General features: G+C 32.9%; 2 protein-coding genes across 2 annotated transcripts; both read right to left on the bottom strand.

Moving 5' to 3' along the window:
• Positions 1 to 4: 4 nt before the first annotated feature.
• LOC114325065 (zinc finger protein 287-like) lies at positions 5 to 2,785 on the bottom strand. Its single transcript, XM_028272994.2, has one exon. It carries the CDS (start codon positions 986 to 988, stop codon positions 14 to 16), a length of 975 nt encoding a protein of 324 aa, XP_028128795.1. The 5' UTR covers positions 989 to 2,785; the 3' UTR covers positions 5 to 13.
• Positions 2,786 to 3,133: 348 nt separating this feature from the next.
• LOC126891673 (zinc finger protein 595-like) lies at positions 3,134 to 15,020 on the bottom strand. Its single transcript, XM_050660911.1, has 2 exons — positions 14,839 to 15,020; positions 3,134 to 4,502 (listed from the first exon to the last, which is right to left on the bottom strand). The coding sequence occupies exons 1-2, from the start codon at positions 15,018 to 15,020 to the stop codon at positions 3,134 to 3,136; spliced, it is 1,551 nt and encodes a 516-aa protein (XP_050516868.1).
• Positions 15,021 to 16,298: the final 1,278 nt, after the last annotated feature.

Raw genomic sequence — 16,298 nt, 5'->3', positions numbered from 1 at the left:
GTTAATGTCTATATTACATTGCGGAATTCAAGCAGCTTCTAATATGCGCGTTAAGCGATCCCTTCGAAACGCACCCGGTGCTACAATGAGGGCACTTATAGGGCCTCTCGCCCGTATGCGATCTCAAGTGAATCCTCAAAGGAGCTCCTTGATTAAACGACCTTCCGCAATGATCACAAACATACGGCTTTTCACCATTATGTATTCTTTCGTGCATGATTAGATAATCTTTCTTAATAAAGCTCTTGCTGCAGTACACGCAGGAATATGGTTTCTCTCCTGTATGCTTGCGGTAATGTATCTTCAGCTTGTCTGTTCTGGAGAAGCCTTGACCGCACACGTCACACAAATGCTTCTTCTCGTGTGGACCTTCGTGAAAGGTAAGATGCTTGGTTAGCACGTGCTTAACCAAGGTCTCACTTCTAGCGTACATTTTAGGGCACATGTGACATTGAGTCTTGGAGTCTTTATCCAGAACCCTCACTCTATGATTACGGATTTGATGCGCCACAAGGTACCGAGAGTATATGAACTCCCTACTGCAGACTATGCACGAGAAAGGTTTCACCCCCAAGTGGTAATTCTCGTGTTCTTTAAAAGTAGTTGCATCGTTGAAGCATTTGCCGCATGTGCGACATTGGAAGTCGTATTTCCTAAAATGCATGCGAGTTATATGGGTCAGCATCGCAGACTTTCTACTCGCAGTGTGGGTGCACATCGGACAAGGAAAGAACCTGTCTGTCCTATGTTGCTGCATATGGGCGGAGAAGTTCAAGGCACCTGAAATACTTATTTGACACTCAAGACAATCGTAAGTCTCTTCGTGAGTTTCAATATGCTTCGTCACTTCCTCCTTCGTCTGAAACTCCGCCGAACAGTTGTTGCAAGTGTAGCATTCGAGTATTGGGTCGTAAGAATACTTTTCGTCGTCTTCTTTACTAAACTTCTCCTCCATGTCTTCGTGGAACAACTTCCTATGGTCGAACATGTTTTTTCTGGTGTCGAACTCTTCGAAACAGATCTTGCAGACCCAGGCACGAGCTTTATGATTCGGCTTCTGCTTTGGAACATACTTGGGTGGATCCTTCTTCACTCTTTTTGATTTTGCAGTGGATTTTGATTTTAACACCTTCTTCGCTTTCCTCTTCCTTGTCGGTGCTGCCCAGTCGTCGGCTAGCTCAGTTTTTATATAGTTTACTATCCTAAAAAATTAAAAATGTTGTGTCTGGTTGGAACAATTTATTTAACTATAAATGTGAAAAGAAAAACCAGTTCTATTTTAATAAAAAGGCTTGTATTTGTATCACTTTATTTGGTAACATAAAATTAACTATAAACATACATTCTGATATCTTTAATAAGGAAAAAAACATACATATATATATTTATTGTAGGTACTTTCATCTTTTATCATTGAAAATTTTTTTATATTCTTTCAGACCTATAAAGAAAAACTAAGCCAGAAGACCATAGAACTAATAGGTAAAAGAAGACAGTTTGTGAAAAAATACGACTCCAACTACACAACACTGAAGAAATTAAATAAAGACCTATCAATCCGAAAAGTCATAAGAAACCAATACATAGAAAAGAAAAAACTAAAATAATTCAAGAAAACGTTACTAGGGATGGCACCGAAATCGTCGAGATTGTCGAATTCTTTTATCGCGAAATGTACGAGAGCACCAACGAAAGGAAAGATCCCAAAATAACAAACTCGAGATCAGAATTAATGTCAGAACACCACACGATGTCAAAATGATACTTTTAGGAATGAAAAATAACAGATCCCTTGACGATGACGGATGACTAGATCCCAAGTTATCGAGATGATCAAACAAGGTGGAAATAAAATTATCCTTAGGGAATAAAAACCCCTTCTCAATAGATCCATGCAGCCATTATTTTATTACACAAGAAAGGAGGCAACAGATCTAAAAAATCTACCGTCCTAACATTTTGCTATCGCACATATTATAAACTTTTCACAAAAATTATCAAAAAAAGACTGGAGGCTAAGTTAGACTTCTATCAGCCTAAAGAATAAGCTGGATTTAGATCCGAATACAGCACTAACGAGAACGACCACTTACTAGGGATAAAGAATCTGATAGAGAAGTCTGCAGAATACAACAAACCATTGGCACTGATATTCGTGGACTACGAGAAAGCATTCGATACCATAAACCAGCAGAAAATTTTAAAAGTATTGACAGAAACATAATCAAACATATGTTTCTGTGTAGAAGAAACAACAGAAGATATCAATTTTACTTTTAAGTCATGCAGAACATGTTCGCACTCAAGATTATTGTGTATCAGTAATTTTAACTCTTACCAACTTACTCATAACTGACATATTTCGGATCCAGAGTGTTTAAGGCCCTAAGAACAGATGAAATGGAGACATTAAAATCTTTATAGTAAAAAAAAACTAGGCGGTGAAATCAAGTTACCAGTGTCCACCAAGATGCAGTGAGATGGAGAGGAGATCGAAGAAGAAATTCGGATCAACATGTAACAAAAATAGAAGATACAACTACAAAAATTGTAGAAGATGGGAAACCAAACGGAAGAGGGGTTCTAGTAAGACCAATAAAGAGATGGAAACACAGTTGTGGCCATAAGGGCCTTATAAGCCCTAAAGTGAACCCTAGGCTAGTGTGGGAATGTCCAAAAGAACTCTCGACAGACAGGTGAGGAACATAACGGTGTTACACTGGTAATGGTTCCAGGTCATAGGGGAATATATAACAAGTAAGAGCTCATGAGCTTGCGAGAACATCTGCTACAAAATACTTCGGTCCAGAGCGGAAAAATCCTGAATTTGAACACAACATAGATCTCACTGAGAAAATATACCCGATCAATAGGGCGAAGTACTGGAAAACAAGCAGGAATCAGCTGAGTCATAACATGCTTCCTTACTGAACATGCGCCAATCAAGGAACACCTGCATACCATGAGGCTGTTTGATGGTGTACTCAATGGAAGATATAAGTGCCAGTGCCACATAATGGTAAAATTATATTAATGTGTAGAGTGGATACGAAAAAATAAGTACTGATAAGCTATGTCTTTTATTCAAACAAGTTGTATATATTAGATATTTCTTAATCTGTGTTAAGTAAAATTAGTCTAACTGTTCAATGTCCATGATAAAGTCAGCATGATCGATTTCCAAATCATCCATATCTGAAAGAGCACCGAAATCCACCAAATCCTCGATCTTTTCAATATCGCCTGGATCTTTCGAACTCTGCATCTCGTGGAGCTGCTTATGCTTCTTCCAGTACTTATGGGCCGAAAAAGCTTTCCCGCAAAGATCACAACAGAAATTTTTCTCCCCTGTATGAATCCTCATGTGCATCTTAAGATTATAAGCGTTAGCAATCATCTTGTGACAGACAGGGCACTCCACGGTACGATCTTCGCCTATGTGATGGATGATGCTTTGGTGACGAAGAAGACTCTTCAAGAAAGTAAACTCTCTTCCGCAAACCTCACATTGGAAGAGCTGGTCGTCTCCGTAGAGCTCTTTCCGATGGTTAAGGTTTACGTGTGATTGAAGGTATCTCTTCACGGCGAATTTTTTGTCGCATATACTACAGCTGTACCTCTTGATATCCAGATGAACTTCTTTGTGGGAATCTAGCAAGGTCTTGCCCAAAAACCCTTTTCCACAAATGTCGCAGTAATGAGTGTATTTCTTTTCGTGGCGCAGAATATGACCCTTAATAGAAGACTTGTTATGAGTTGTAAACGAACATATCACACAACTATACACATGGTCGTGTTTATAGCAATGGTAGACATATTCTAGAGTATCATTGAACTTCATGTTACATCTGGTACAAGCATGATCATTTTCCAAATGTTCCAGTTTGTGTTTTTCAAATTCTTCGAAAGTTTTGAACGATTTTGAGCAAATATCACAACTGTGTTTTCCATGGAAGGCCATGTGTTTGGACATACTTCTGATTTTGACGCGTTTGCCACAAACACTACACAGAGCCAGTTCAGAAGCAGAACTTGTTCGTTCTGATTTATAAATTGGTTCTACATATAGGAGACCTCCATCGATATAAATATGTTCCGGCTGGTCAAAGTCGCCTTCTTCCTCAAATTCCTTATAGTCTTCTATGGCCTCTTCACATTCCTCCTGTTCTTCCTGTTTACAGTCAACAGATTCCTCTTGAAGTCCTTCTTCTATGGTCTCTTCACATTCCTTCTGTTCTTCCCGTTTACAGTCAACAGATTCCTCTTGAAGTACTTCTGGACTGTCATCCTCCCATTTGATTAGGTTTTGATCATCATCGTCTTCTAGATTGTCACCATCAAAATTTATGAATAAAACTTCGGGATCATCAAGTATTTTTTCAATATTCGTTGGTAAAGGTATATCGTCTATACACGACCAATTATTATCTTCGTTCGTACTAGTTTCATAATCGTCGTATACAACTATTATAATTTCTTCTGTATCTGATTCTAAACCGTTCCTAAAAGTACACTATATTAATAAATAAAATTCAAATAAAACTAAAAAATTCGTTTTCTTTTTGGATCAACGTATGAAGAAAGCACTTTTTATTTTTACAAGAGAAATTTAAGGTTTTTATAATAAAATAGCACTAAGAAGTCCGAGAGAAAAAAAAGAGATAAATATTTTATTGTTTCAATTAATCTTAACAAATTAACTTAAAGGGGAGAAGAAACACAATATAAATTTAAAATTTCGTGTGAAGAACAACGCAATCACAAAACTGTTCAGTTTGACAACCCTGTTGAGTGCAATGTTGTAATTACTCTTTAAACTCACGGAAGGAAAGATGGAATCGCAATATTTGCACTTTGCAACTTGCGCTTTTACCCTGGGGGTGGATGCCACCCCTTCTCGGGGGTGAAAATTATTTCATTAAAAATAATACCATAAATCGATAAAGGAACAAGTTCTAAACAAAATTTCTTTAAAGTAATTATTATATAAATCAACACTTTTTGAGTTATTACAGATCAAAGATTTTATTTTTTCGTAAAAAAATGCATGTTTTAAAGCGGTTTTTTACGTATAACTCAAAAACTATAACCTTTTACAAAAAAGTTATTATTACCAAAATTAAAGATAATAAAAAATTAAATACACTCCTCATTTAAAGAACTACATTAATGTTAATTCAAAGTGAGTTATGGGTAATTGCATATGTATTTTGTTCGACGAGTACGCAAATCTAAGTATTCAAGCTTAATAACGGGAAATGCATTTTATAAAATATACCTATTAAGCACTTGTCAAAGTACTTCGGAATACCTATCAAATAAGCTCCAGAAGAAGTTAATAGCATCAAAATTAAGCAAGTTATGATGAAAGTAAGAGAACCCTTTCGAATTTTTTTGGAAAAAGTGAAAAATAAAACATACGCCATTTCCACAAATATTAAAATTTATAGAAATCATTACAAGAATTTCTTTATATTATAATAAGTAATAATTTCAACAATTTTGACCGGTTTAGAATGCATATTAAAAAAGATATAATTTTAAAAAATCAGAATTTTTCAAATTATCGTAATTTTCATTTCCTTTTAGGTAATAATAACTCCAAAAATACTCAATTTAAGAAGAAAAAATGATATATAACCAAATTTTAGTTTTTCTGTATCAAATATTTTACCTTTTTTAATATTTCTGTAGGGTACAAAATAACCGAGATATAAACGTTTAAAGCTTAAATTTTGCTGCGAGAACCATGTAACCAATTTTTAAAAAAGTAAGGGGTTTAAAAGATTAAATTCAACGTGGTTTAAAAGCCCTTAGTTTTAGCTTTCAAATGGTTTTTAGGTAAATCTGATATCTCAAAACTAACGGAGTTATTTAAAAAAAAAGCAATAACATTTTTTGGAAAATTTTTAAAAGATAACTTTTGAAAAGTTTTTGGAGCATAAATTTTAATGCGATCAATTTGCTCGGAGGCTCATTTGATAGATAATTTTAAATACTTCACAAATGATTAATAAGTTTACGTTATAAAATGCACCATCTTCCCGTTATTTCAGCTTGAATACTTAGATTTGGGTAGTCACCGAAAGAAATATACATTCAATTACCTATAACTCACTTTTGGTTAACATTGAAAGGTTTTTCTAGTAAGGAATTTATTTCATTTTTTATTAGCTTCAATTTTCGTAATAATTTTTTTGTAAAAACTTATAGTTTTTAATTAAAATATTTAATCTTCAATAACTCAAAAAGTTTTGATTTATTTCAATAACTTTATATAACAAATTTTGCTTAGTTAGTCTCTCTATCGAATTATGGGGTTATTTTTAATAAAATAATTTTCACCCCCGAGTAGGGGTGGCATCGACCCCCAGGGCAAAAGCGCAAGTTGGCCCCATGTCACCTTTGTTCCTTGAGATATCCTCTAACCACTTACCAATTTTCATACAAATCGATGGAGGTTCAACGAAATCGGAGGAAATAGTATATCCACCTTCAGTGACTGCACTAATACCCCAGGCTGTGGGTGAAAAAACGTGATATAATTCAGGAATTTTTGAAACCTATCAGGTGTTGTAAAGGACGATGCCAGGAATAACTTCTACTAAAATGTAACCAAAAATATGGTGCGCTTTTTTTTCTATTGCGATTTTCATTTGTTAAATTTGCAATTTTTAATGATTTTTAATTTTGCAGCTTAGGATATTGATTTTAGAAAAAAACGTTTTAATATAAAGTTGTAGTAAATTAAAAAACCTACAATTTGAGCTATGGTAAGTTTAATTTCGTTAATTGGTTATTGCAAAACAGCCTGCGAAAGGTCCTAAATGGCCGTTTTTTACAATTGCATTATTTATTGTACGAACAATTTTTTTTATTTTTTAAAGCTTTAAAATTAAGATCTTTTAATTCCAAACATAAAAAAAATTGTAAAGCCAGATTAACGAATTTGTTGCTTAGATATTATAAATTTTTATCCCAAGAGGTCAAATGTCGAAGGCTATAACTTTTTGAAAAAAAAATCGTAGAGAGTTAGTGAAACATCCAATCTCCTTCTAAAGAATTATATTTTCATATTATGATGTAAATAAATGCGTAAAACATTTTTAAACCTCTAATTTTTGGGTTTGAAAATAAGGGGGCAAATTTCGTTAAAAACATTTAGAGCTGAAGCGGCCCTGTACATCCTATGAGTTTTTAACTTACAGATTATTGTTGCTGAAGATGAAACGAAGATTTATAAAAAAATAAAAAAATTCTACGACCAACTGAAGCCGAGATAATTTTTGGGTTTGAAAATAAGGGGGCAAATTTCGTTATAAACATTTAGAGCTGAAGCGGCCCTGTACATCCTATGAGTTTCTAACTTACAGATTATTGTTGCTGAAGACGAAACGAAGATTTATAAAAAAATAAAAAGAGATAATTGTTTTTTTTTCTTAAATCGTAGTGCCTTTATTTATAAAAATTAAGAAATTATTTTACAGTCATTGGCTAAAGAAAGACTTATGTTGTCTTAAAATAGAAATTATTATAAAATATAATTACATTTAATTATTAAAAATTATTTTTTAAATCGGTGCTTTTGCAAGCGGCCGAATTTTGCAAATCGCCCGGCTCGCTTCAAATCCGCGCGCTCGGAAAATGTTTACGTAGCTTGTATTAAATTTTGACAGGAAACAATTTAATAATATTACCATTATAATATACAGTCTATTTACCACTGTATCTGTTTTTCTTGATAAACTTTTATATGTGAAATCCAAAAAGAATAGTCACTACAAGAAGAAAAAGTTTTATATTGTATATTATAGTAAGAAGTAACATTATTATTATTATATTTATATAACAATGAAAAAATTAAAAATATACTTATATATTTCATATATATGTATCATTTTTGTAATATTATTTTTTCAGAAATGAAATTTCACATAAAAGTTTATCAAGAAAAACAAATACAGTGGTAAATATACCTCGTCCAATTTACTTACCGTTGCACGTCATCCGCGCTATAGCCTGTGACACGATACCAACACAAAATATCTGAGCGGTGGGTGTGTTCCCCTTTAGAATCATTTTGATTCTAAAAAAGAACGCACCCACCGCCTAGATATTTCGTGTTGGTATCGTGTCACAGGCTATGGCGCGGATGAAGTGCAACGGTAAGTAAATTGGCGGACGAGGTATAGACTGTATATTAAGTATAATGAAAATTCCACACCTGTAATTTTGAACCAATCAAAATACGTTATTTTGACAGATCACCATGGCAACGGAGGTATTTTATCGGAAATTTTTTGCTCGTGGGGTACCCAACAACGAATTATAGTGGAAATTTTTTGACGTTTACAATAACAGAACATTTTTGACAGACTGGTTTTTATTTGTTTACATAATTTAGTTTTGATTCATTTTCTATCACTTGTAGTTACTCAAAACTTATGTAAAATTGAAGAATATACTATTTTCTATCTTGAAATGGTATTCGCATGCAACTACAATGAGTAGAAATTACGAATTTGAAAGCCTAAATAATTGCTGACAAAGCTATGGCGCGCTATTAATCTGTTCATGCAGCTTTGGATTTTCAAATGCAAATTTGGTGTGGAATTTTCTTACCGAATACCACGCGAAGTCAAATTAATATCCGGAAATTTTTTTTTGATCATGAATATTTTTAGAAAATTTCCCTCGTCTGCGACTCGGGAAATTTTCAAAATATTCATGATCTCAAAAAAATTTCCGGAAATAATTTGACCTCTAGTGGTATTACTAGTGATAATATTATTAAATTGTTTTCTGTCAAAATTTAATACAAGTTACGTAAAAATTTTTCGACCGCGCGGATATGAAGCGAGCCGGGCGAATTGCAAAATTCGGCCGCTCGCAAAAGCACCGATTTTAAAAATAATTTTTAATAATTAAATGTAATTATATTTTATAATAATTTTTATTTTAAGATCATATAAGTCTTTCTTTAGTCAATGACTGTAAAATAATTTCTTAATTGTTATAAATAAAGGAACTACGACTTAAGAAAAAAAAAACAATTATCTCGGCTTCAGTTGGTTGTAGAAAATTTTTATTTTTTTATAAATCTTCGATTTATCTTCAGCAACAATAATCTGTAAGTTAGAAACTCATAGGATGTACAGGGCCGCTTCAGCTCTAAATGTTTTTAACGAAATTTGCCCCCTTATTTTCAAACCCAAAAATTATCTCGGCTTCAGTTGGTCGTAGAAATTTTTTATTTTTTTATAAATCTTCGTTACATCTTCAGCAACAATAATCTGTAAGTTAAAAACTCATAGGATGTACAGGGCCGCTTCAGCTCTAAATGTTTATAACGAAATTTGCCCCCTTATTTTCAAACCCGAAAATTAGAGGTTTAAAAATGTTATACGCTTTTATTTACATCAGAATATGAAAACATAACTCTTTAGAAGGAGACTAGATGTTTCACCAACTCTCTACGATTTTTTTTTCAAAAAGTTATAGCCTTCGACATTTGACCTCTTGGGATAAACAATTTATAATATCTAAGCAACAAATTCGTAAATCTGGCTTTACAATTTTTTTTATGTTTGGAATTGAAAGATCTTCATTTTAAAGCTTTAAAAAATAAAAAAAATTTATTCAAACAATAAATAATGCAATTGTAAAAAACGGCCATTTTGGACCTTTCGCAGGCTGTTTTGCAATAACCAATTAACGAAATTAAACTTACCATAGCTCAAATTGTAGGTTTTTTAATCTACTACAACTTTATATTAAAACGTTTTTCTCTAAAATCAATATCCTAAGCTGCAAAATTAAAAATCATTAAAAATTGCAAATTTAACAAATGAAAATCGCAATAGAAAAAAAAGCGCACCATATTTTTGGTTACATTTTAGTAGAAGTTATTCCTGGCATCGTCCTTTACAACACCTGATAGGTTTCAAAAATTCCTGAATTATATCCTGAAATCGACCTATTTTCCACCCACAGCCTGGGGTATAACTTTTTTTGAATATGCCTGTAGGTCTAATTTTTTTTATTTCGTATATTTTATCAAAAAATATACTTATGACTATTTCATATTTTTTCGTAAGGTGCGCTACCTTCGAAAAACACGAAAAACTTTTTTTTAGGGATTTATGGGGATTTTCTCCCTTTTATAGACTTTAAAATAGATCAAATTACGGTTTTTTTTATAGGTTATGTATAATTTGAAGTAACTGAATACTTAAGAACATTCATAAATTGGGAGAAACACCTTTAAACCCCCCAAAAAACATGTTTTTTTAAACTCGCAAAAACCCTGAAAACCTAGGTATAACATGAAATTTTACAATTTGAAACATGATTTTTGGGGGTTTAAAGGTGTTTTGCCCCATTTTTGAATGTCCTAAAGGACTCAGTTACTTCAAAATCTGTATCTCCCAAAATCACTAAAAAACAAGTTTTTGGTATTTTTGAAAGTGGCGCAAATTACAAAAAATTTGAAAAAAATCATAAATATATATTTTTTGATAAAATAAGTATGTATATGAAATAAAAAAAATAGACAGCCATCTCCAAAAAAAAGTTATACGTTTTTTCTAAAAAAGAAAAATGAATCTCTAGGCTAGGTACACTCAACTTAAAGGTCTATAAAAATAGGCAAATTGTGTAAATCTCAACTAGATATGGGTGTAAATTTTTTGAATTTTTTTTAAATTGATTGCCGCAAAAGAAAATGAAAAAATGATGTTTGGGCGGTAAGGGAGGTATGGTGGGCTAAAATTTCGCTGAGTCTCAGTTGGACGGGATTCTGCAGAAAGGATCCAAACCACACTTTGTTAAATCTGAGATATTAGCCAAAAACTTTACGATAAAATTTAAAATTCTCTATTAAAAATAATCATGGTTTAACATTAAAATCGTCAATATATGCATTAGATTTGATTTCACACACTGTTTGATTCAAGAAAACAGTTGTTTTAAACAAAAAATCAACTTTTGTCGCTTGGTTCCCTTCTGCAAAACAACTTAAGTGAATTCAAAGTTAACAAACATTTTTTATTTTCCATTATTGAATTACATAATGAGGCGTATAATATAAAAAATGTTAATATGAAATTACTGGGATTTAATAATTTGTTTGATTTCGAAATCTGGAAGTCCCGTGAATTCAAGAAAATAGTTGTTTTAAAAAAATCCAATTTTGTGGCTTGGTTCCCTTCTGCAAAACAACTTAAGCGAATTCAAAGATAACAAACATTTATTTTCCATTATTGAGTTACATAATTAGTCGAATTTAAAAAAAATGTTAATATGAAATTACTGGGATTTAATCAGTTGTTCTGTAAGTCCCGTGAATTCAAGAAAACAGTTGTTTTAAAATTTTTATGCAAATTCACTTGTTATTTTGCAGAAGGGAACCAACCCACATGGATCTTTTCTGCAGAACGCTGTCATGCTGCAACGATAATGTTGGTTGGTTTTTTCGCTCACAGAGGACGGTATATATCATATGTGGCTTGGTTCTTTTCTGCACAAGTATCTACGGGGTATTTTACAACCTATGAGACTGTTAATAGGAAAAATACATATTTGTGGTTTGGTTCCTTTCTGCAGAATCCCGTCCAATTTTTGATCGTATAGAACGTAAAAAATTAAAAAATCGAATTCTGGGAATATGAGCATTGGGCCTATCTTAACGGGGTACACCCTTTGCGAAATGTACAAGTAAAAAGGCTTTGTTCATAGCTTTGACCGAAAAAGATATCGCGCTATAACTAAAAAGAAACAGTAAATAAAAAAACGCAATAAAACACATTGATGGTTTTTAAATGTTTTATTCAATCTAATAAATTAGTCAATTAAAAAAAATTAATACAGACTTTGTATATAATAGGCAAATCTAAATTTGCGACGGACTATTCACAATTCGCTCCTATACATTCACGGACACAAATACAACAATAAAGGTCTGACTACATACATGATTCGTAATGTACGCAAAGAGTACATAAAAGTTATAAAAAGAAACGTCAAAATCCATCAATAATAACCAGAGGTATTTAATAGCTCGAGTTTGAAAAGTTCATATATATTTATCGATATAGCCTATTTCAAAAAAGGACTAACTTCGTCCAGAATAATCGTAGATCGACTCTTTTTAAACGACTTGCCAGCTTTTCGAATATGAAAAAAAATCTTCGACGGGCAATAGGAAAAAAAATTAAAATTGTTTATGAGCAAAAAATTGCAATCAAGTTATGTCGGAAATAGTTTTTTCCAACTTTTTAAAATTATTACTAATATTTTTCGAACCTTTAATTCATGTTATGAATACATGTAGGCAGACCTTTCGTAGGCAAGTATTTCTAAGTTGCTCCTATTACTAAACCTTATTAAAACAAGGTTTGAGATCATAGCTACATTAAAAGGAACTATTTAAACTTTGACCAAAGGCCAATTTTATAGTTTTAAATATTAAGGAAGGAGACAATTGGAAATATATTTCATTTCTACTAATTTAAGTACGAGTTTTTGCCGCATTTTTTACAGTCCTAAAATCCATTCGGAAATATACATTAAGAAACAACAGCGGACGAATAATCAACTAAAAAGACGCCAAAAAGTACATGAATGCAGCCATCAACAACTTATAAAGCCGGGATCAAATGGCGCGTGGAGTGCCAGTCCTCGCCCAAACACGGTTGACTCGTCTCGAAATGTGGAGCGTGGAGTATCGAGGTTTTAGTTTAGTTTAGTTTTCGAGCTCCTTTGAACTGTGTTGATTTACCAACAAATGAAGATCGCCAATTTCGCTCTAATCAAAGGCGCGTGAACTGGCAAGATTGGAGCGAGGAGTGACACTCCACGCGCCGTTGGATCCCTACTTAAGAAGTTTAATACAATGGCTTGGCTAAAAAAATGTTCGACTCATAATGTTTGTAGATTTTGTATAAGTTTACCAACAAATTTCTGTATACCACTTTCTACAAATTCTAATTCCTAATCTGTGGTGTTACTAGTAGTAGTACATTCATCTTAGTACGTATAATCAATGGATACAAGTATATCAGAGTACTACTTCTATCTATATATCTATCTATCTATCATTTGGTAAACATTTATATTTTTCCTTCAAATTACGTTGTACGTTATAAATAGAGACCGGTATATATGCAAAATACATTTTATGTATATCTGGCATATTTTACATTAATTTCATATTTTTACAAAAAAAAATGTATAATGCCAATATTTTCTGAATATGTCGACCTTTTGTTGAAATTGGTCATTCAAATTCCCCGAGTAATAAAACCTATTTCTTTGAATCATTTTGGGTGTACTTGCTCTTGTAATGGAAGGTTTTAAGTAAACTGGTAATAAATTCTTCTTCTTCTTCTTAAGGTGCCTATCCGTTCCGGATGTTGGCGATCAGCATGGCTATCCTAACTTTGCTTGCTGCTATTCTGAATAGTCCGGTTGTCGACGTATTAAACCACTTTCTCAGGTTTTGAAGCCAAGATATTCTTCTTCTCCCTGGTCCTCTCTTTCCAAATACCTTGCCTTGAAGAATGAGTTGCAACAAGCCATATCTCTGTTCATTCCTCATAACATGGCCAAGATATCTAGTTTGCGCTCTTTGATTGAGTTAATAATCTCGCATTCCTTGCCTATTCTACGTAGAACCTCAACATTAGTCACACGATCCACCCACGAAATTCTCAAAATGCGCCTGTAACACCACATCTCGAATGTCTCGAGTTTTCTCAAAGAAGCCTCGGAAAGTGTCCAGGCCTCTACTCCGTATAACAACGTAGAAAATACATATCATGTGATGATAGAGATTTTGGTAGCAAGAGGTAAATCGTGGCTTCTGAAAAGAGACTTCATTATTATGAACGCTGATCTCGCTTTTCCTATGCGTTGTTTTATTTCACTTGAGTGGTCCCACTGGCTGTTTATGTTGATACCAAGGTATGTGTAGCTGTCGACCCTGTCAATTAGTTGTTGGTTAACCAAAAGCTGTGTATTTAATATTTCGCGCTTACTCACTACCATGTACTTTGTTTTTTTCGTATTGAGATCAAGTCCGTATTTTCTACTTATATCTGATATACGTGACATTATTCTTTGCAAACCATCTAGACTGTCTGCAAAAACTACAGCGTCGTCGGCATATCTAATGTTGTTCAGGCGCACTCTATTGACTAATACGCCTTCCTGTAGTTCTCCCAGCGCTTGCTCGAAGATACATTCAGAGTATATATTAAACAGCACCGGGGACAGGATGCATCCTTGCCTCACTCCTCTATCTGCCTCTGTCAATTGTTCATCCACTTTAATATTGGCAGTTTGGTTGTAATATAAATTATATATGATTCTCAAGTCTCTATCATCTACTCCCGCTTCTTTCAAGATGTTTATGAGTTTTTATGTTTATGTTTTTATGTTTATGAGTTATCATGTTTTATGTGTAACGTTACAAACGTCACATCTTTGCTATTTTATTTTCAAATAATAATTTAATCCTATTTTTTTTAATAATTCTTTAATAGTAATCCTTTTCTATTTGTTTTACCTTTTTTCCCGTTAAAAATTGGTTGGCGCCCTCTTTCGGTATTTATAGGCATATCTCAACATTCTTGTTCTATCTCAGAATTCACATTCTTATTCAATCGTTCTGTGGTTCATGACAGTGACTTCGCACTGTCGTTTCTCGTTTCCAATTTTAAGCCCCCACTCACCAACTCTGTCAATGTCAAGTGAACCCTTCCTCTTTGTCAAAATGAAGAATATTTTTTTATTTTAATCTTAAAATCTACTTAAGGCAATGTCTGGCCTCACAGTCACATTTTCAAACAGACGTTATTATTTGGGTTTTCTGGACAAACAATAATCTTCACCGGACAACCCTTCACCTCGTGGGAGGACTCCCTGAACCTGGAGCCCCCAATATCGCCGGCGATGCTGCAGTAACATAGCATAGACACCACACCATCAACTAACACCTTCAGGCCTGGTGGACAGAACATCTACAAGCCCCCAGAGCCCGTTGCAGAACAACAGCAAGACACCAAGAACCCGCAGACAGATACCAAGTGCCATCGATAAGTATAATCTCTGATCTGTAAAGTTTCGGCAAGGTCTTGTAAATTATTTTTTAATACATTGATTATGTCTTTTATGAAAAATAAACATGATTAGTTAAATATTATTGTTTTATTTGCTCCATTCTGCATTTTCATTGTTCATGTTTTTAATTAGGACAAGGTGGAATCACAACTTGGGAGATTGAGCTAGTCTAGGGTAGACGATAGCTATCATAGTTGATTGAAATATTATTCTCGAATATTATTTCAATTATCTGGGGTAGTTTATCGCCCCACTTTTGGCGCCCAACGTGGGGCCTGTTAGTAACTCCAATAGCTATTTATTTATTTTTTTTAGGATATACCTATTTACTTAAATTTGGTTATAATATGCCTTTTATTTTATATGGATACCTGAATATTTGCAATTGATTTTCATAAATACCAACATTATTTGCCTTTGATTAACTTACTTTAATTATTACTTACTTTTAGATTATTAGTTAAATTTGATTAATACTTACACTTTATACTATGTCTTTATAATTTTAAATTGATTTCATACTTTTTAAAGTACATTAATTTTTTTCCCAGAGATAGATATTCTCTGTAGTCATTTATTTATAATAAATAAATATTTTATAGTGTGATGAATACTACAGTTCATTGGGTAATATTTTTATTTTCCCCAGAGTAACATCTGAAAATTATTTTGGTACTTTAAAAATTTTTATGATTAATAATTTAAATTAACTATATACATTGACTTAATATTTACTTTATTATGAGTATTTATTTTTGATTTGTTCTGAACGATTACTACTGCATATATTTATTTCTGGTTAGAACTTTGTTTTCTTGTTTTCCTTGAGAAAAATTTCTCACCTGTGTTCGAAATTTTTCTGATGAGTGGAGGGAGTGTGTAACATTCTTGTTTTCTTTGAGAAAAATTTCTCACTGTTCAAAATTTTTCTGATGGGTGAGAGGAGTGTGTAACGTTGCAAACGTCATATCTTTGATATTTTATTTTTAAATAATTATTTTACCTTATTTCCTTTAATAATTTCCTCATTAATAATTATTTTCTTCTATTTGGTTTACCCATTTCCCCTTTAAAAATTGGTTGGCGTCCGTTCTATAATAGGCAACCCTATTTACATTGTATCATCCCTTGTGTTCCATGTTCCGTTATTTCAAATTTCGGTCCAAGGTTCGTTGTCA

Source organism: Diabrotica virgifera, chromosome 9, assembly GCF_917563875.1.
Source record: "Diabrotica virgifera virgifera chromosome 9, PGI_DIABVI_V3a".
NCBI lineage: Eukaryota > Metazoa > Arthropoda > Insecta > Coleoptera > Chrysomelidae > Diabrotica > Diabrotica virgifera.
This window is presented reverse-complemented; position numbering and strand designations above follow the sequence as displayed.